Source organism: Grammomys surdaster, unplaced genomic scaffold (genome assembly GCF_004785775.1).
Source record: "Grammomys surdaster isolate TR1022 unplaced genomic scaffold, NIH_TR_1.0 258, whole genome shotgun sequence".
NCBI classification, from domain to species: domain Eukaryota; kingdom Metazoa; phylum Chordata; class Mammalia; order Rodentia; family Muridae; genus Grammomys; species Grammomys surdaster.
The window spans coordinates 2958763-2980378 of NW_021604699.1; the positions used below are offsets into that span (position 1 = coordinate 2958763).

Sequence of the window (21616 nt, forward strand, 5' to 3'; positions counted from 1 at the left end):
TCTACTTTCTGGCTCTCAGGACTCACTTTGTGAATGTTAATGTACAAGGTCCTGTGTGAGCATGTTTTCATATCTCTAGGGCAGATGAACAGAGGACTTGGTAGATTGTGAGTTAATTGTGTTTAATAGTTAAAGGAACCAGCAGGCCATTTATGCAAAGCAGCTAACCCTTTTCACAGTCGATCTGCAACCCAGGAGTTCCCTAGGTTCTAGTGTTCTCAGAGCTTTGCCAACACATCTTTAAACAGTTCTAGAAAATGTAGTCATCCCAGTAGATGTGAGTCAGTCCTCTTGTGGTTTTCATTTGCCTTTCCCTGATGCTATGGGGCATCTTTTTATATACTTGCTTGCTCTTTCTATATCTTTGGACAAGTGTCTATTTAGCCCTCTTACTCATTTTTATATCGGATTACTTGCCATTTTCTTATTGAAATCTAATGCTTTACATTGTCTGTTTTTCTGATGCAAAATTTGGATCATAATTCATTGTATTTTATTTTGTTGTTAGAAAATGTACTAAGGCAAGTCATCAAAATAAATTTAATTTTTTTTTGTAAAAACTGTTTACTCATGAGCATTTGTGTGAGTTTGTGCACTCACATGGCTGCCTATGGCATCCAGAAAGGGTGTTGGATTTTTCTGGCCGGAGTTACAGGTGATTATGAGTTGCTGGTGTAGGTGTTAGGAAGTACTCCAGTCCTCTGCAAGAGTAGCAAGCGCTCTTAACTGCTGAGCCATCTCTCTAGCTTCCAAAGTAGAATCTGAATCACCCCAAAGCTATAGATTGAAATCTAAATGGTGCATCTGGAGTTAGGTTTCTTCGCACTCGCTCAGAGGCACTCCATAGGACACGCTCTGCTTTGGTCATCTTTGTCAGTTTTTTCTTTAGGAAAAAAAAAATTGTAGTCAAAATAATTCTTTTTTTTTTTTTTTTTTTTTATAAATAATTTATTTATTTTTGAACATGAAATGCTTTTTTATAGCATGTTTCACAAGGGGAGGGGGTAAGAGGGGCCAGATGGTGGAAAAGTACAAAATCTTCTTGGCCTGTGCCTTGAAACATGTCATGGTCTATACGGTACACTGCCTTGAATTATGATCTACCTGCTGTTCTTCAGAAGATATGGTACACTGCTTGAGTTATGGTCTCCCTGCTATTCTTAAGATGATATGGTACACTGCTTTGAGTCTATCTGCAGTTGCTAAGCAGGATCTTGCAGTTGCCAAGCTTCAGAGGACATTGTGCAGGTGGGGAAAGGTAGGGGGTGAGGGTAAGGGCGAGGGTCCTGGCTTCTGGCATCTCCCCCTTCTCTGTTTAGTTAGAGAAGGCATCTTATGATCAATCCCAACTATGTGAATTTTGAATTTGGATGTCTAATTATGGGGGGTCTTAGACAGGTTCACAACCCCAAAACACTGATGTGAGACGAGTCACATCGATGGTTGAAGGTTTTAGGCTGTCGACGATGGGCAACGTCAAGGGACTCCGATGTGGGTGAAAGGAGGGTGAGGGCCCTGTCTTAGGCCATGTAGGCTGCACCCACTCCCAGCACCACGCACTCCTTTTCGGCTGCATTGGGTGGGCCCCTGGGAAGTGGACCTACAATAATCCCGTCATTGGGCTAACTCACAGCCATCCTAGTCCCTTGTAAATGTTCAATTTACCAACCATTTGTCAGTTTGGGGTGTAATATTGTCATAAAGGAAGGCTCCCCAATGTTAGCGGCCATATCAAGGGCGGCCTTGGTTTAGGAAAAAGCCAATTTTTGTTGTGGTGATCAAGAGGCCAAGCTCTCTATCGAGAGAAACGGGGGCAAAGCCAGGCATACCAGGAACCCTTCTGGAGGGCGTGGGAGTCTAGCGGTCGACTGTAGGGGGGGAGGCAGGGGAGCTGGCAGCTGTGTCAGTCTCCTGCAGAGTCACTTCTGGATCCTCTTCAATTTTCGGCTGATGGTAATGAACTTCAACCGTCTTCTTGATGGCAGCATCAACCTGGTTCCGTGGATGACAGGTCGCGGGTTTTGATCTCTGTCTCGCTTAATCTTGATGTCCTGCGCACATCCTCTCAATGAGGGTCCGTCCAGAGGGGTCCGTGCCTCGAGCCCCACGTCTGGGTGCCACTTGACCCGACTGGCAGGCCCTAGTTATTCGTGGGGGCGAGGAGGACTGCAACCTGCTATTCTTCAGAAGATATGGTACACTGCTTGAGTTATGGTCTCCTTGCTATTCTTCAGATGATATGGTACACTGCTTTGAGTCTATCTGCAGTTTCCAAGCAGGATCTTGCAGTTGCCAAGCTTCAGGGAACCTTGTGCAGCTGGGAAAAGGTAGGGGGTGAGGGTAAGGGCGAGGATCCTGACTTCTGGCCCATCTGGATTAGAACTTCTAATGGCAGGCATCACGGGTGATTCATTTTTGCCTGGAAAGAAAAAAGAAGGGGATTCTCAGGGAGATTTCTCTTCCCTGGATGTAAATTATTATTCATCGTATTTATGGTTGGGCCTGGCTTTGTGAGTGTATCTATTTTTTTTCATTAATATTTATGGTAGCCGGTTAGCTGTGCCTTCTGTGGTATTGGACAGGCATATCAGTCCTCGGCTCCATAAGGGAACTGGGTCTGGGGCATTCCCTTTACGGGTATGAGGGTCCTTCCCCATATCTGTGGCAAAGTTTTGTTGGTCTTGGTGGTGCCCGAGGTCACCTACATGGTCAGCAAGAGATTTGCCATGAACTTTCAGCTTAAGAGAGAGAAAAGTGAACAAGGCATGATGGAGAGTATTTCAGGGGGGCTCCTTCTGAGGGGGTACCGTTCCCCCTCTTTTATTTTTAAAGCCAATTTTTCAGAGTTCTTGTAAAATCAGGGCTGAAGCGCCAACAGTTGCTCCTTCTACACTCAGAGAGTCGTGAAGACCTTATTTAAGGATATATAAATCTATATTTATAATCTTTTGTCAAAGGACTTTTATAGCACCACTGACAATTAATCAGACTATATGATATATCGATTGGAAATAGCTTTTTCTACTTTTTGTGAGATTACCTCTCTTCTGTCAATTAACTGTTGAGGAAGTTAGGGTTTACCTCTCTCTTGAGAATATTGATCAGAGATTTAAGTTCTTTTGTGGAGGGCTTAAAATAGGATCTTAGCCAATTTGCAACTCCTAGAAACTTTTGAAATTAATTTAAGATAAGTAAACTCCCTTTTTTAAAAAAATCCTTTATCTGTGTGGGTTTTTTATTGGGTATTATACGTATTTACCTTTCAATGTTATCTCCTTTCTCATTCTCCCCCAAGATCCTTTATCCCATACCCACTCCTCCTAATTTTTGTGATGGTGTGCTCCAAACATCCTCCCAGTCCCATCTCCCTGCTCTCGAATTCCCACACAGTAGGGAATCCAAACTTTCAGGGACCTTGGCCCTCCACTTTCACTGAAGTCTAACAAGGACACCCTCAATTCCCTATACAGGTGTGTGAGTCCCTCCCTTTGTGTTCTCTGGTTTAGACTTTGGGAGTTCTGGTTGAAACTTTTGATACTCCTTCTAGAAAGGACCAACGAATTCATACTTTGGTCTTCCTTCTTCTATGTGAGTTTTATGTGGTCTGTATGTAGGTTCTTAGACATTGTGAGCTTTTGGTCTAATATCCACTTATCAATGAGTGCATACCAAGTATGTTCTTTTGAGATTGGGTCATCTCACTCAAGATGATATTTTCCAGCTCCATCCATTTGCCTAGGAATTTTGTGAACTGATTGTTCTTAATAGCTGAGTAGTATTCCATTGTATAAATGTACCACATTTTCTGCATCCATTCTTCTGTCGAAGGGCATCTGGGTTCTTTCCAACTTCTGGCTATTATAAATAAGGCTGCTATGAACATGGTGGAGCATGTGTCCCTGTTGTATGGTGAAACTTCTTTTGGGTATATGCCCAGGAGTGGTATAGCTGGGTCCCCAGGTAACACTATGTTCAATTTTCTGAGATATCGCCATACTGCCTTCCATAGTGGTTGTACCAGTTTACAATCCCACCAACAGTGGAGGAGTGTTCCTCTTTCTCCACATCCTCGCCAACATGTGCTGTCACCTGTGTTTTTGATCTTAGCCATTCTGACTGGTGTAAGGTGGAATCTCAGTGTTGTTTTCATTTGCATTTCCCTGATGACTAGTGATCCTGAACACTTCTTTAGGTGCTTCTCAACCATTCGAACTTCCTCAGTTGAGAATTCTTTGTTCAGCTCTGTGCTCCATTTTTTAATAGGGTTCTTTGATTGTCTAGAGTCTAATTTCTTCAGTTCTTTGTATACCTTGGATATTAGCCCTTTATCAGATGTAGGGTCTGTGAAGATCTTTTCCCAATCTGTTGGTTGCCGCTCTGTCCTATTGACTGTGTCCTTTGCTTTACAGAAGCTTTGCAGCTTTATGAGGTCCCATTTGTCAATTTTTGGTCTTAGAGCACAGGCCATTGGCGTTCTGTTCAGGAACTTTTTCCCTGTGCCTATGTATTCCAGGCTTTTTCCCAGTTTCTCTTCTATTAGTTTCAGTGTGGCTGGTTTTAGGTGGAGGTCCTTAATCCATTTGGAATTGAGCTTTGTACAAGGAGATAAGTATGGATCAATTTGCTTTTTTCTACATGCTGACAACCAGTTGGACCAGCACCATTTGTTGAAAATGCTATCTTTTTTCCATTCGATGGTTTTAGCCCCTTTGTCAAAGATCAAGTGACCATAGGTATGGGGGTTCATTTCTGGGTCTTCTATTCTATTCCACTGATCCTCCTGCCTGTCTCTGTTCCAATACCATGCAGTTTTTATCACTATCGCTTTGTAGTACAGCTTGAAGTCAGGGATGGTGACTCCTCCAGAAGTTCTTTTATTGCTGAGAGTAGTTTTCGCAATCCTGGGTTTTTTGTTATTCCAAATAAATTTTAAGATTGCTCTTTCTATCTCTGAGAAGAATTGAGTGGGAATTTTGATGGGGATTGCATTAAATCTGTAGATGGCTTTTGGCAAAATAGCCATTTTTACTATATTAATCCTTCCAATCCATGAGCATGGGAGATCTTTCCATCTTCTAAGATCTGCTTCGATTTCTTTCTTCAAGGGAATGAAGTTCTTGTCATACAGGTCTTTTACTTGCTTGGTTAGGTTCACACCTAGGTATTTTATATTATCTGTGACTATTTTGAAGGGTGTCATTTCCATAATTTCTTTCTCAGCCAGTTTATCTTTTGAGTAGAGGAAGGCTACTGATTTGCTTGAGTTAATTTTATATCCAGCCACTTTGCTAAAGTTGTTTATCAGGTTTAGGAGTTCTCTGGTGGAAGTTTTGGGGTCACTTAAGTACACTATCATATCATCTGCAAATAGTGAGATTTTGACTTCTTCCTTTCCAATTTGTATCCCTTTGACCTCCTTGTGTTGCCTAATTGCTCTGGCTAGGACTTCCAATACTATATTAAATAAGTAGGGGGAGAGTGGGCAGCCTTGCCTAGTCCCTGATCTTAGTGGGATTGCTTCAAGTTTCTCTCCATTTAGTTTAATGCTGGCTACTGGTTTGCTGTATATTGCTTTTACTATGTTTAGGTATGGACCTTGAATTCCTGACCTTTCCAAGACTTTTATCATGAAGGGGTGTTGAATTTTGTCAAATGCTTTCTCAGCATCTAGTGAGATGATCATGTGGTTTTTTTCTTTGAGTTTGTTTATATAATGGATTACATTGATGGATTTCCGAATATTGAACCAACCCTGCATTCCTGGGATGAAGCCAACTTGATCATGATGGATAATTGTTTTGATGTGTTCTTGGATTCGGTTCGCTAGAATTTTATTGAGTAATTTTGAATCAATGTTCATAAGAGAGATCGGCCTGAAGTTCTCTTTCTTTGTTGGGTCTTTGTGTGGCTTAGGTATGAGTGTAATTGTGGCTTCAAAGAATGAGTTGGGTAATGTACCTTCTGTTTCTATTTTGTGGAATAGTTTAAAAAGAATTGGAATTAGGTCTTCCTTGAAGGTCTGATAGAATTCTGCACTAAAACCGTCTGGTCCCGGGCTTTTCTTTGTAGGGAGACTTTTAATGGCTGCTTCTATTTCTTTTGGGGTTATGGGATTGTTTAGATGGTTTATCTGGTCCTGATTTAACATTGGTAACTGGTATTTGTCTAGGAAATTGTCCATTTCATCCAAATTTTCCAGTTTTGTTGAATATAGGCTTTTGTAGTAGGATCTGATGATTTTTTTAATTTCCTCAGTTTCTGTTGTTATGTCACCCTTTTCATTTCTGATTTTATTAATTTGGATACTGTCTCTCTGCCCTCTGATTAGTCTAGCTAAGGGTTTATCTATCTTGTTGATTTTCTCAAAGAACCAGCTCCTAGTTTTATTGATTCTTTGGATAGTTCTTTTTGTTTCTATTTGGTTGATTTCAGCCCTGAGTTTGATTATTTCCTGCCGTCTACTCCTCTTGGGTGTATTAGCTTCTTTTTGTTCTAGGTCTTTCAGGTGCTCTGTCACGCTGTTAGTGTATGCTCCCTCCAGTTTCTTTTTGTAGGCACTTAGAGCTATGAATTTTCCTCTTAGCACTGCTTTCATTGTATCCCATAGATTTTGGTATGATGTGTCATCATTTTCATTAAATTCTAAAAAGTTTTTAATTTCCTTCTTTATTTCTTCCCTTACCTGATTATCAAGGAGTAGGGTGTTGTTCAATTTCCATATGAATGTGGGCTTTCCATTCTCTTTGTCATTTTAGTCAAAATAATTCTTTCCATCTTCTTAGTGCAAGAAGTTTTTGTGACAAATGCATATGGTCTTCTAAATAGTTGTTCTTTCCCAAGTAGTGTGTTTTATTTTTGGTAAATTTTGATTAGTTTTTGACAGTGTCTCACTCTGTAGCCAAGACAAGCCTACAACTTAACTCTGCTGCTCCGACTGGCCTCAAACTCACTCTCCTGAGTGCTTTGATTATAGGAATGAGCTATCTAAAGTAGAATTATAATGCAATATTTTACCTTTAAAACAATGGCTATTCACCTTTGTCTCAGATAAAATATGCTTATACTTTTAGCTGTCATGATATACTTATTTCAGTGATGAATTTCAATTCACAAACAAGCCAATTAACTTTATCCCATTTGTTTCTAGGAGTAATTAAAAAAATACCTACTGTGGGTCTGGCATGAGTATTGAGAAATAAAGTAGCCTTAAGCTACTTTGTGCTCCCTCTCCCTCTCTCTCCCTCTCCTCTATCCCTCCCTCCCTTTGTTCCTCCCTTGTCTTCTTGTGTGTGTGTGTGTGTGTGTGTGTGTGTGTGTGTGTGTGTGTGTGAATAAATTTGTACATGTGGAAGTATGAAGACAAACTCCAGTGATTCTCCTTAGCTGTCTGCCTCTACCTTCTTTTTTGAGACAGGGTCTCTTTGGCTCAGGACTTGCCAAAGAGGCTGAAGTGGTTGGCCACAGAGCTCCAGGGAAATGGTTGTTTTGTCTTTCTCATGTTGGGATTAAAGTGTGGGCCACAATTCCTGGTTTTGTTCTATGGATTCTGGGGGGATGGAATTTAGGTCTGCATAGTTGAATGGTGAGCATTTTGTTGACTGGGCTATCTCTCAGTCCTGTTTTTTATATTTAGTATCCTTTTGTTTATTAGATCTTTGATGATATTCCCCTTTTCATCGAAATCTTTCTTATCTTGCCATTTCATATAGATAGCACCCCTTCCCCAACTCCTTGTATAACCAAATTGGTTATTGTTTCTACCTAATAAACTTGCTAGGTCAAATCCAGAAGTGACCCTAATATTAGCCTTCCCTGTATTCCAGGGTTGTTTCTTGTCCTGGAAATGTACCATTTTTAGCAGATGACTTGAGTTACTGATTTGTGATAAACAACTGGGGACTGTATACAATCTGACAGAAACCAGATGTTTTTGGCAATTTGCAAGTGAGTGATGGTCTCTGGGTTGTTTAGGTCTTTTGCTAAATAGAAGTCCTTTTGTTATATCACTTTTAGGGTATAGAAGAAAGCTATTTTATGTGGAATATATAAATTTAAAGATCAAATTGTATTTTGGACTTTAATGTATTAAGGCACAGGGTTTGAAGGTTTACTGTGACAGGAAAACAGCTTGCTAGGCAGACAGCTAAGGGTGAGTGGTGGCTGTGTGCAGAGGCTGATGGTGGCCCAGGCATACTGGCCTTGATGACCTAACATAGAGGCACAGATGCCCTCTTTGGGATTCTTTAGATGCAGTGAATTCCGAATCATTATGTGTGAGAACCAACATAGCTATTAGGAGTGAGAAAGAATATTAGCAATGCTCATCTCTGCAGTGAGTACATGGCTGTCCTGTGCTCTCATTGTAATTACGACCAGGATACTTGTATAATGAATTTTCAGTAGTTATTGGCAGAGTTTTGCCAGCTCTTATCACTTAAATGAGAAGTTCTTTTTCCTTATTTGAGTAGAGTTCATGACTTTTAGTTCCCTCATCTTATTTCTGTTAAACACTCAATAGAAGTATTTTGAAAGAACAGTCTATTATGGGAGTAACCTGTGAGAGAAGATGCTTGTCCCAGGACCTCTTGCATCTTGCTTTGTGCAGGGACTGTTGACAGTGACCAGCTCTCTGCTCAGAGTTAGACGTGAAGTCTGGGCTCCCTCAGCCCTCCAGGGCTCTGTCTTTTTCCATCTTGTTTCCTGATCCTTTTTCCTCATCCTCCTAGTGTCATTGCCATAGTTGGCTAAAGGGATGCTACTTTCTAATGAGTCATTTTCACCGTTTTTCAAGAACAGGCTTAGAAAGCAGTTACTCCATGCCAATAGCATAGTTACTCCGTATCATTATATTGGGCACAAAAAGAATAGTAGGTGACCTGTAGAGGAAAAATTAGCTCATGACCAGCATTTTAAGTTATCTTTTATTGGTCTTAGGAAGTTATTGTTCTCAAGATTCACCTTAAGGTATGTTTAAACTCTCTTATTAACACATAGTTTACTCTCAAAGTTTTTAGTTGGCTCTCAGTGATTCGTATTATATAAATAAACTCCCTGGGTCTGAGTAAGCTTAATGAACATTTAAACTGTTTGGACTTGACTTCTCCTCCAGAGTTTTGTGGTAAAGAACTCCCAAAAAATGCTTTTGGGGCCAAAACAATCAAGCCTTCTTCTCTTCACTCTGTGAACTTGTATTTGCATCAGCCTGGCTGATCTCCCTGTAAGTCTGTGAACGTATGTGTCTTACTGGTCCCTCTGCTTCTCTGCTTTCCTTTGGAGCAGTTGTACAAGAGAAACATTGTGTTCTGCATGGTGCTGAGTCTGCCATGCAGACACCTGTAGGGAGCAGGAACACTGGGAGGGGTGTCTGGGCTTCAGACTAACAACTCTCATTTGCTACTCAGTCTCTTGTTACTTCTTCCATGCCCACCTTTGATGAGAGCAGACCAAAGCTGGCCCATTCAAAATCTTAGAATTATTGGAAACGGAGGAAGAGCTGTGTCTGAAGCCTAGAGACGCTTTGAATGCAATGCTCCAAGGCCGAGTCACACCACTTGGCGTTGTCCTTAGATACACTCTGCATTATTTTTGGTAAAGAGTTGGAGAACCACTAGTGAGGCATGCTGATTGCCGCAAGTTCCCAGTCTGTGGAGTCAGTTTGTCTGCACTTCTAATCCTTACCCATCCCTTAACTAGTGACTTTCGTAAAAGTTGGTTTTCCTTTCTAAGCTTGAGGTTCCTTCTCTGATTATGGGAATAAAATTGGACATTCCTCACACAGGGATGCTTACATGCAGAGGTGCATGTGGAATGTATGGCTTCCTGTCCGATAAAGTATGTGTTCAACAGTGTTAATGATGATCATTATTACTGATTGAAGTTTTCTTACCATAGGCTTAAAAGTAATTTCTACTGCATGTAAAGAAATGGTTTAGAAACTAAGCACATTTTGATTAGAACAAATATTTGTTCCTCGTTCCTTATGCTGAGAATGGGTGGTTTGTTGGTGACCATCGTTTTCCTGGCTCAATGACTACAGCTCTCAGCAGGCAGTGTGTATCAGGTCTTTGTTTTCATGTTGGATCACTGTAAGGAGATAGTTAATGTGCTCACCTTAAAGTGAAAAGAAGTCAGCGATGCTATGTACTGTTAAGAAGGAATCAAAGGAGATGAACCAGGTTTACCAATTCAAGAGAAAAAAAAGCAATCCATGCTTTTCTAAGTCAATGAGAAGGCTCAGTGGCCTGGTGCCAAGCAGTCTCCAGGGCCACTCCTGTGAGCTCTCTTCTGACATCTGCATGACCTGTACACACTCATGTGCACACACTTAATAAAGTAATAGAAGCCAGATAGGGCCAGTGAGATGGCTTAGTGGATAAGGGCACTTACTGATAAAGCCTGGCGACCCGAGTTTCATCTCTGGGACTTAATTACATATGTAATAGAAGGAAAGACCTGAAGACATCCCCAAGGTTTTCTCTGATTTTCACATGTACACTGTGACACAAGTATCTTACCACCAACAAACAAATAAACAAAAATAAATAAACAAATGTACTATTTTTCTTTTTTTTTTTTAAAAAAAAGTCCTATCAGGAGTCAGAGAGGTGGCTCAGCAGCTAAGAGCATGTACTGTTATTGAAGTGGACCTGAGTTGAGTTCCCAGTACCATGTCAGGAACCACCTATAACTTTAGTTCCAGAAGGATCTGAAACTGTCTTTTGGACTCTGCATTTTTATTCATGTGGATACCCCCCACCCCCCAATATGTATACACAAAATAAAGATAAATCTTAAAAACTCAAGTAGTATGGGGGGATATAAATTAAGCATTATTTTGTTCCTAAACATTAAATTAAGAAACCAAACAACATCCACGCAAGCTGAATTAAAACCAGAGGAAATGGAAAGTTAGAAGTAGGGCCTGCTGAGGTGGCTTTGCAGATAGAGGAGCCTACTGTCAAGCTCTGTGACCTCAGTTTGATTCCTGGAACCCACATGGTAGGAGAGAGCTGACTCTTACAAGTTGTTCTGTGACAGTCATATATGTGCCCAGACATGCAGAGCTGCACACACACACACACACACACACACACACACACACACACACACTCTGTACAACCAATCAACCAAGATGCATATGAATAGTATATTGAAAGAGAAATGAATTTTCATCTCACCTCAGAGCTAAACACCTAGATTACATATGTCTAGAAGTTTTCTTTCTCCTTTAGCTTCTCCTCCTTTTTTTCTTTGGCATTTAAAACACATATTGGATTTGGATTTACTCTTCAACACCTTGCTCTGTCTCACTTTATATACCAGATCAATACAAGTTATCCCCTGGGGGTTTATCTTGCTTTTTAAACATGATGTTATAGCTACAGTCTGTGGTCAGTCAGCTTCTTATTATTGTTATGACATACTGGAGAAAATCAACTCCAAGGAGGAAAGGTTTATTCTGACTTTGGGTTCCAGGTCATGGTTGCTCTTCTTTGTGGCATTTGGTGCCTGTGATGAGTAGAGGGAGCTACTCAGTTCATAATTGCAAGTTAGTAAAGATAGAGAGAGGAGAGAGGAGAGAGGGGAGTGGGGGCGGGGAGCAATGTGACCTTAGTAACTCCCTCAAGTGTGATCAAATGCCTGTTATGAAACATGTTCAGAGAGAAAGGATTTATTTTCACTAGTGAATCTGAGAGTACTGTCCATCACTGGGGAAAGGTATGGTGACTCCATGGATGATCAGCTAGCAGGAGAGAGAGAGAGACAGAGACAGAGACAGAGACAGAGAGAGAGAGAGACAGAGAGAGAGAGAGAGAGAGAGAGAGAGAGAGAGAGAGAGAGAGAGAGAGAGAGACTGACTCTGTGGCTGAAAGCAGGGATCAGTTATAGCTCTCATGTCTTGACCCTTGGCCTTGGTGGTCCATTTTTTCCATCTATGACTCATATCCCTAAGGTCGCATAACCTTCTCAAATAGTGTCAGTTGGTGTGGACCAAGTGTTCAACCTTCTACAGGTTTCACACTCAAATCATAACGTCCTGTATTTTATTTCCTCTTAATTATTCTGCTACCACCAATGGTGCTGAGTACCAGTGTCCAAGGCTCTACACATGGCCCTTTGGGGGATCTAAACCACTAGTCATATGTTTATTTAAGCCATCTTTCTATAACAGATTTAGAAGCTTTCTAATTCTTCTTACCTTGTTAATCATCAATGGAAATTGTGTGTGTGTGTGTGTGTGTGTTTGTGTGTGTGTGTGTGTGCATGCTTGAATTCATATGTCATATTTTAAATGTGATCCAAGTGTCCCAGTGAACATTTAAATGTTTGGTTGCTGGTCCTGCTTTTCCTTTCTGAGAGCTTCTTAGTGTGGATGGCAGTGAGGGAGCAACAGATTGCCTTATTGCTTTGCTTATGTTAAATAGCATCATATTTAAAATTGTTTTCCAACTTGATAGGAAAATATAAACACTTACTTCACTTTACAAACTCAATAACATCCATGTGTATCAGTGTCAATGGCTAACATCAGAAATCAAATTGCAAATTCATGTGCCCATTGGTAGGAAGGGGCGTTTTTATTTTCAGTCATGGATGAGGGAAGTGCCCACATAGTTCTAAGTTCTGAGTCTTAGTTCTAAGGCCAAATTGGGGGAGAAGAAAAGGAGAAAAATTTGATCAACTTGATGCCTCAGAAATAGAAAAATGTCATGAAAATTGACACACACACACACACACACACACACACACTCACACACAAGTGAACTGAGAAAAATATTGTGACACCTGTTCAAGATGTTTCATTAATGTGTCCGTAAGTATTAGGTAGCCCAGTAGAACAAATGAAAGGCAGAACAAATAGCAGAACTCCAAAACTGAGCATGGAAGGCTTTTTAAGTTATAAACCTCTTTTCCACCAGATTGTCAAGAGTTCAAAGGGGTGACAACTCATCTAGTGGGCAAGGTTAGGACAGCACTCACAGGTCCTGTGCATGGGTGTGTACTGATACACACCTCCAGGGCATTTAACAGTCTGCAAGCACATTGCAAGATTTAGTCTTTGACTCAACAGTCCCACTATTTATGTTGTTGCTAGAGGAAACCTGGGAAAAAGTCAAAGTTACACAGAGTCACATACAGTCACATACACATACACACACACACACACACACACACACACACACACTGTTCATTGAAGTACTGCTGAAATAGTGAACACTTTTAAATATTGTGGGTTTTAAAGTAAAAGTTAAGGCAGAGGCTCTGTCTGGCTCTCATGACATTTGCAGGTTTACAAACCGGATCTGACCAGAGCCCTGGTTGGCAGTGCTGCAACTGTGCCCATGCTGACATTCCTGCTTACCCTGTCCCCAGCATCCCCATGCCGCCTGGGGCATGTGCATGGTTTTGATGTCATTGAATGTGATATTTATCATTGCTTTTTTGTGTTCATTCTTTCCTTTACTAGAAAATGCATCAGATGCAGATCTGTGGCTCCTGAACAGTTGTACTGTGAAAAATCCAGCTGAGGACCACTTTAGAAACTCAATCAAGTAAGTAAGGGAGCCCCATTCTTTCTCTTTTAGATAATCAAGGTAAGAACTAGTGTCAGCCAATATTTGCTGTGAAGCCTTTACTTAAAACAGAAACAAAAACCAAAAAACCAAAATCCATGTATTTATTTGTGTGTATGTGCCATAGTGTGCACAAGGAGGTCAGAGGTCGAGTGCTGGAGTCAGTTCTGTCCTTCTTTTATGAGGGTCCTAAGGATTGAATTCAGGTTGTCAGTCTTGAGGCAATTACCTCTATCTACTGAGCCCTCTTCTGTGTCTCCAAATAAGCCTTTTAAAGATTTCTCATACAACTCTGATTTCTCTTCAGCTCACATAAATCTTTTTCCTTTTACTATACGTCTCCTAATATTATTAAATATTTAGTATGTATCAAAAAACGTAAGTTAGACTTTAAGTAGTTTTTAAAATAAAAATACTCTATTCTATTAACTTAAATAATAGCATCACAACTGGGTTAAGGAAGCCACTGAAGTACTACCCAGTTGGGCTGCTAAGATCTAAGAATTAACTTAGCATCATTCTAAGATGCTGTTGATGTGGATTTATCTGATAGACAATGTTTTACTGTGGAGTTTCATAATGCGATTTGAGCATTTGTGAAGTGATTTGTCTGGTTGGAGCTACGTGTTCTTCTCAGAGGAAGCAGGCATGCCTGGTAAAGTTGCTTGCTGGTTGTAGTCCTCTTTTCCTCCTGTTAGCCCTTTTCTAGGTGGTGCAGTGTGAGCCAGGGAACTCCAGTAGGTAACTGATGCGTGAATCCTTGCTTGGGTTGTTCCTTCAGTGTGGAAGATGCTTTCTGCACATATGCTTTGAATCTTACTCTACCTGCTTCCTCAGAAACCTCATTCTATAAATTATTTCCTCCTAGGCTTCCAGCCTCTCCAAGTCCACTGGCTCCGTTCCATTGCCATTCAACACACTCAGGTCTGATCAGTCCCAGATGTCCTTGTTACCTATTTTCCCTTGCCTTCCCAGCCAGACCTTTCCTTAGCATTACTTCTATTATTTATTTATTAAGTATTTATTTTCAATGTATATGTATGCATGTGTGCGCCTGTGTGTGTGTGTGTTATATATGTGCAGGCAAGGGTTGAGGGTGGCAGTCTCTTTAACTGAGCAGGAACAGAAAAATTTTGAGTCACAGCAGGAGTTAGGGAGACTGGATGGAGTAGGGATGGAAGGTGAGCTCCAGAAGAACAGTCCTAAACCATAGCAGGGGATGGTGCTGTTCATGTCCAGAAACTTACTTCTTTTCTTTCAGAATGAGAAATCTGTCATAATCACCACATTGTCTATATGACAGTTAAAAACTATACAAAGACACTTTAGTACTGCTGCTGCTCCACCTTACTGCCTATAGACTGTGGTTCTGTGATTACAGATTAACCTACCTGTTAGGTGCACTTCAGATATCACTCAGTGGTCAGGCCTGTGTATTTGGAGTCCTGAGTTCAGCTCACAGTGTCACCAAAACAACAAACAACCTGGACCCAAACAAAAACACGAGGAAAGAATGGAAGGAGAAGAGGAGAGAGGCCCCGCCCCTTTTCTTTCTGGGGGTTTGTCATTGAGTAAGTAAGCAGTTCTGTCCTTTGGTGATGAGCCTCTGTGTCAGTAAGGATCATGATGAGGCACCACTAATCACAGAGGAAAAGTTTGTTCTTAGAATGCAACAATGCTAGGAGTTGTTTGCAAGGGTTTCTTTAATGTACTACTCTCTGTCTGCTTCATTGAAGGGCAGATGAAAATGAGTATTACATATGATTAAATATTTTTAATGGCCCTAAAGGCTTTTGATCCTTATAGCCAGTTGTTACTAATATAACACTTCAACTAATCATGTAACATCTAAAAGCAATTCACACTGAGAACATGTCAGATACAAGTGACTTTTATATATGTGAAGACTTTACATACATGTCATCCTGTAGGGATAAGTGGGGTCCTAAGTCCGCTCCACCAAAGGACTCGGGCCATTTCGGGAGTCGGGACTCAGGAAGTTTTGACTGCACTTATCCCATGCTGGCACCGGCGGGTGTAGCCACGGAACACCACTCTGGGAGTAGGGAAGCACAATCTGAGGTCCTGGGGACAGCCAGAGCTGGCTCGGGGGTCCCTGGGCCTGAAGGGAGGCCAGGGGCCATCTGGTTCTCAGAGTCTTGGGCATCCAGGTGCCGCTGGGAGCCTCAGAAGAGCTGAGAATGGAGTGGGGGCCTGCAGGCTGGATCTAGCCCAGGGCCGAGGGAGATAAAGAGGGGAGGTCCCCGGCTGGGTCCTGTGGGGATGAGTACTTGGGTTGGTCAGCAGGCGGCTGGCTTGGCTTGGTGGAGGCCCTGGCTGGGAGCGCTGAGAGGCCTTCTGTGGGACATTAGGCTGACAGCTCTTTAGGCGAAGGTTTGCTGCTCCATTCTTCCCCGTGGCGGATCCTGATAAAAAGAGGCAGTCCATGGTTTTAAGGCATTTATTGTCATGGTGGAAAGTTGATGAATAAAACTGTATCCCAGTTTCTCAGGCTGGGCCTGAGGTTAAATACCTTTTGCAGGGAGGGAGGAGTGTCTGGGAAGGAAAGCTTAATTGGCTAAGCCCTTCAGGCCTTTAGGTACCTCATTAAAATGGAGATCTGGCTTGAGGCTAAGTGACCACAGGTCATATCCTCTACCTGTGGAGGGGTTTGGGGCATTGCCCTTACGTGACTGATGGCCACAAATATATGGAGGGCTGCGGCATCGTGTCAGGAGCCTAGTGTCTGGGAACCAGGCAAAACACCTGCTGTCCCTCAGGGTCACCTGGGTTTCCGACCTTAGCTCAACCAGGAACCAGGCGTCTTTTTAGGTCCTATACCATCCTACTTCTTACCATCTCCTGACAAGAAAAGGTAAAAATGAATATATTGTGATCTTTATGTATTAATAGTTAATGCATTAATTAATAATGTACTTAATACATTATCACATATATGCAACAATATGTAATTACTAAGCTACACATTCGTCAGCTGTCATTCTGTGGGTCCATTCCTTCAGCTTTCATTCTTGTATGTGTTTTATGTTGCTTTATGCTCTTCAGTAGGATGATGTAGCATTTAAATTCAAGGAGAATATGATACTATGCTATTGTTTATTTTATGGTGGCCAATCCTTTCTATTAGAAGATTACAGTCCCCTTTTCTCCCCTAGGTCCCTTATCCATAATAATTGCTTTGCATCTATATTTAAAAATAAGTCCCCTCTAGTTGGGGATAGTACTAACTCTCTACCCTGGAGTTTCCCCTCAGGGTCTGGGGCATGTTGTGCACATACTATGCCCTGCCCTGTCACTTCTGCTTTGTTCCTTTCCAGAATATTCTTTGTCTTAGCCTCTGCTTGCTCTTCATTACCCATTGTCCATCATGTCATTTGTTTCTTGCACTATGAGGTAGATCCACCTCACTGAAACAGGATAGCAGGGATGTAGATGAGCAACAGGGGGTTGTTTATTCATGTGATTAATACAAGTTTCCTTTAAGATCCAGCAGAGAGGTGTGTGTGTGTTTATGTAACAAGACAGCTTTGGTTTTGTGTGTGTGTGCTTTTTTAAAATGTTCCTGAGGTTTTAATGGTAGATTATTGATCAGATTGATGAAATCATAGAAGTTTTAAGTAACAAAAGTAGAAGTGAAGCCAACTTTCTGGGCTGGCCTTGAACTTTGAACTCTTATTATTGGCTGAAGTAGTTTACATAAAAACTGCTAAGGGACCCGTGTTTCATGATGCTGCCTACCAGATCACTCTGTTTCCTCCTCTGTCAGTACCGGGTTCCTGTTTGATCCATTATTCCAGCATGGTTTAAACAATATGGGCTTTAACTTGAGAGACTTGAGTAAATGAAAGTGTGGAGTCTTTCTCATGCCACCTAAGGAGGTCACCCAGGGGCTGATAAAAATAAACACGTCTTGTGTGTTCCATGTAAAGACAGGAAGAGCAGCCAGCATGCTTTGATCATGGACTGATGACCTCTGTTTGACCTTGTACATTATTACCCAAATGGCCACACCGGTAGCAGATAGAAAAGAATCATTCCAGTTTTGAACTGGCCTTGCCCATAGAAATGTATGCTAATGCTGACAGGACTGGTTAGATAGCCAAGGAAAATGATTTGTGAGAATAGTTGAAAATTGAGAGCTGGCCACAGCAGGGATAGGTGGGCCTGAAGGGAAGGCTCCCTGCTTGGTGTGTTGTCTTTTCCTTACAGGGTGTTCCTAATACAATGCTCTTTTTAGCAGAGAAAAAAAATGGTTTTACTCTCCATCCTACAGTGGAAATATTGTTTGTTTTATGTGGATTTGTCTTTGAGTTCTTCATAAATTGTCAGAGGTACAAGAGTACTATTTCAAGCAGAACACATGAAGTAAATTGCTTTACAAAATAAGCTGAGCTGTTAAGAACAGACAAGAGCTTGTTCTCTCAGTTAGTAATTAATCACCCTGTTTAAAAGAGAGTGAAAAACTAACTGATTATATTGTTAACTAGATTCACTAATAGTTATTAGGTTTTTAAAAAATTATAATTGCTATGGTTAATTTTAATTTTCATTTAATTTAAATGAAAAAATTTGCATTAGAAAATAAAACCACACTGGGCCTCATTTGACTTTCTGTAAGAAAGAGATTAGCTAATGAAAATTGTTTATACACACACACACACACACACACACACACACACACACACACACACACACAGGAGCAGTAAGGAAAGGAGAGAGTGTTGTGTGAGAGTGTGGGCATGCACAGACCAGAGGCCACAGGCCACAGTATGCTTGTGGAGGTAAGAGGATAGATAGCCTTCTGTTGTCTGTCCTTGTCTTTCTACCTTGCTGGAGACAGGGCGTCCTTACCCTTGTCCTTACCGTTGCCCAAGTTTGGTTGGCCTCTGATGTTCCTGCCTCGAGCCTCTGTTTCCTATGCCTCAGCAGGACTACAGATGCCTGTACTTCTGCACTTGCTTGGCTTTTGCATCGCTTCTAGGAATCCAAATCTAGGTTGTTAGGCCTGAGCAATAAGCGTTTTACTCACTGAACCTTCTCCCAAGCCCACGGTTAAGGATTTTAGCTGTGTTTTCTTGAACATAGATGTTTTTACATCCCTAGTTGTGTACCTGCCTCGAGTCTCAGTTTTATGTTGTGTCCAGTGTAAGATGCAGATATGGTGAATCCTTGGCTCTTCTACGCTGCAGTCTTGTTGCTTCAGCTGTTGCTACACACTACTCTTCTTTGGAAGTTAGTTGGAGTAGTGACCTGTGTAGCTTTGTGTGTGTATTGTTGTCTACCCACTGCTGGCCTTATAAGCCTTTAATCCTTCTGCCTTGGCTTCCTGGAATGCTGGGGACTCTGGGGACTCTGGGGACTCTGGGGACTCGTTCTCCATGCTCCCTTTGCCATCACTATTTACTGGTATTGTCTGGTGGCATCATTTGGAAATTTCTTTGGTTCCTCTTTCCTTCCTTCCTGCCCTTCAGCCCATTTCTCTTTTATCCAGCCCAGGCCTCTTGGCATTTACCTGCTCCGGTGATATTTTTGAAACAGCATCAAACCAGCATCTCCTATGCTCTACCTAATTATCTGAGCCAGTTGTTAGCCATTTGAATTGAATCTGTTCTATCCTGAGCGTCTTCTGCTTTAGTATAATAGTAACCTTTTACACTGCTAACAGAGCTGGCTTTCTTCCTCATCATTTGGCCTCCTTAAAATCCCTTTCATGTCTTTCACCCTGCAGCTACACGATAGAAGACATAATTTCTCAACATGAAATACTTTTGTTTGTTCTTTGCGTACCTCTCCTACCTCCCTTCTGTCATCGTCTTTCCTTCAGACTGTAAAATTTTGCAAGCACACAAGATGTCTGCACATACTCCCCTACCTGCGGCCCTCACCATCATTCCAAAGCCTCAACTTTTCCTTCAGATCCAAAGACATGCTGTGTGCCCTCCCCCCTCCTACCCATATGCTGACTGTGCTTGGCAAATCGTTTACCTTTGTAGTGCATGTCAGGAGTAATATAGCCTGTGAGATCATTTCCCTTCCAGCCCAGGTTTTTCACAGGTAACTAGTTTTTGATTCCAAACAAACATCTATTGGTACACATTACATTTCTTTTATTACTTACTTACATGTTTAGGTCTTTAGTAGATTATGAGTTTGGAGGTTAACTTGAGGTAAATTCATCTTCTCTGTGTCCCGTGTGTGTGTATGTGCCTATATGTCTGAGGTTAACTTAGTTATTTTACACAGTTGCTCTCCCTCTTATGTTTTGAGGCAGAGTGTGTAATGGAATCTATAGTTTACTGATTTGGCTAGACTGGGTGGCCGTGAGATCCCAGGTATCCTTCTGTCTCTCTTCCCAGTGTTGGATTACAGGCATGTACAGATTTTAAACAGCAGTTCTAAGGATTGAATTCAGGTTCTCAACCATTGCTTCAGCCTAAGAAGGGCTTCTGTATGGACTCTTTAACTCTAAGACTGACTGTAGCGTGTGACTCTTTTTCCATTCCTAGAGTAAGGTATTTACAGGTTCTTTGAGCATGTTTCCACAAGGTTGCTGTGAGTCCTTGTCAAAGACAGGATGTGTTTTTATAAAGATGAGAGAACATATTAATTTTCAAATACTGTGTTGAGGTCTCTGTTTTAAGAAGTATAGGTTACTTAGAGGTCACCTGGCCATGCTGGTAGCTCTGGGCTATGAATGTCAGGACCTTTCTCTACCAAACTAAATCATTCAGGGCTCCTTCTGGTTTGTACTCCTGGGTCGTTTTGAGTCACAGGGAAGGAGCAGTGGTCTCCTGCCTTGAGCTTGAGACACCATGATTATTTCTCACTTCGTATATGTTTGTTTAATTTGCCTCAGTTCAGTTTTCATTTCTGGGAAGGAGCAAAGTCACTCCTGCTGACACTGTCTCTACAGCTCACTTAGTGTCTTAGACAAGGCTATTGTCACTTCTATGTTTTTGCTATTAACACCACAGCATTGCCTTGCATTTGAACATCAACTCGTTTATAGTTTATGTGAGTGAGAAAAAACCACCAGATCTCTGCAAACAGAAGACAGAAGACTAGTGAGGAAGGAGTTGTTTGGGAAAGTTAACCTGGTATATCAGGGTCTAGAGTGAGAGACGACACAGCTCTGGAAGGAAAGAGAAGCTACCAGTGTGAGGTATCTTAGCTCTTTAGCACATGTGCTGCTAACCTGAACTGATGAAGTCCAGTTTCTCTGGTAAGTTGTTCATGATTAGCTCTGGTTATCATCCCCAGTGTATGGTTTTGTTTGCATTTATTTATGTGTCTCAGTTCTGTTTAGTCTTCTCTTTGCTGTTTTTGGGACTTTGTCACCTGCTCAACCCATGGAGCTGCTTTGGAATCGAGGATACTACTGGTGGAATGAACTTTCTAAGCACATCAAATGAAACTTACTTTTTTTTCCTTTTGAAAATGAGGACTGAGAGTGATGGGCGTTACATTGCTTGTCCTGTAAGCACAGAATAGAGATGGAGGAAAGGGTGGAAGACAATTATCTTGTGTGTATTCCAGTGAGAAATTTGATGAAGAGAAAGTAGAAAGTGTACTTGAGTTCATGGTTGACTTTTTAAAGGTATAGAAACAAAAAGGAACTTACAGTTAAATCAGTCATTGAATTTGCAAATAAGGAACAGAAAAGCACTTGAGAGGGAGCAAATCACTTTAAAATGCAAAACTGAATTGTGTGGTTATCTGAAGTCTTTTTTGAGGATAGTATTTTGCATATGTCATGATTACTGTCACATCAACAGTTGCTTTGTTTTTGCCATTTTCTGCAAGAGAAGGAGTGAAAGGGGTCAATGTATTATGAGCTGCAGCAGCTGGCTGATAGCACTGAATACTTACGTAATTAAATATATGTGTTGGCTGCTGGCCTAACAGCTCTGTAGGTGGAGGCTCCAGAAGGCATGCAGAAACTTGCTTTAGCAGGATTGGAGAGGAACTCACCATGGTCTAAGCCTGTTCTTTGAGTGAGAGTGATTTCCTGTTGTTTTGGT

General features: G+C 41.4%; 1 protein-coding gene across 1 annotated transcript in view; it reads left to right on the plus strand.

Moving 5' to 3' along the window:
- The window catches only part of Cdkal1 (CDK5 regulatory subunit associated protein 1 like 1), a 528588-nt gene that overhangs the window by 72265 nt on the left and 434707 nt on the right, over nt 1-21616 (plus strand). The window contains exon 5 of the mRNA XM_028775689.1: nt 13469-13553. Coding sequence (XP_028631522.1) covers nt 13469-13553 — 85 coding nt within the window. The remainder of the gene's footprint in view (nt 1-13468; nt 13554-21616) is intronic.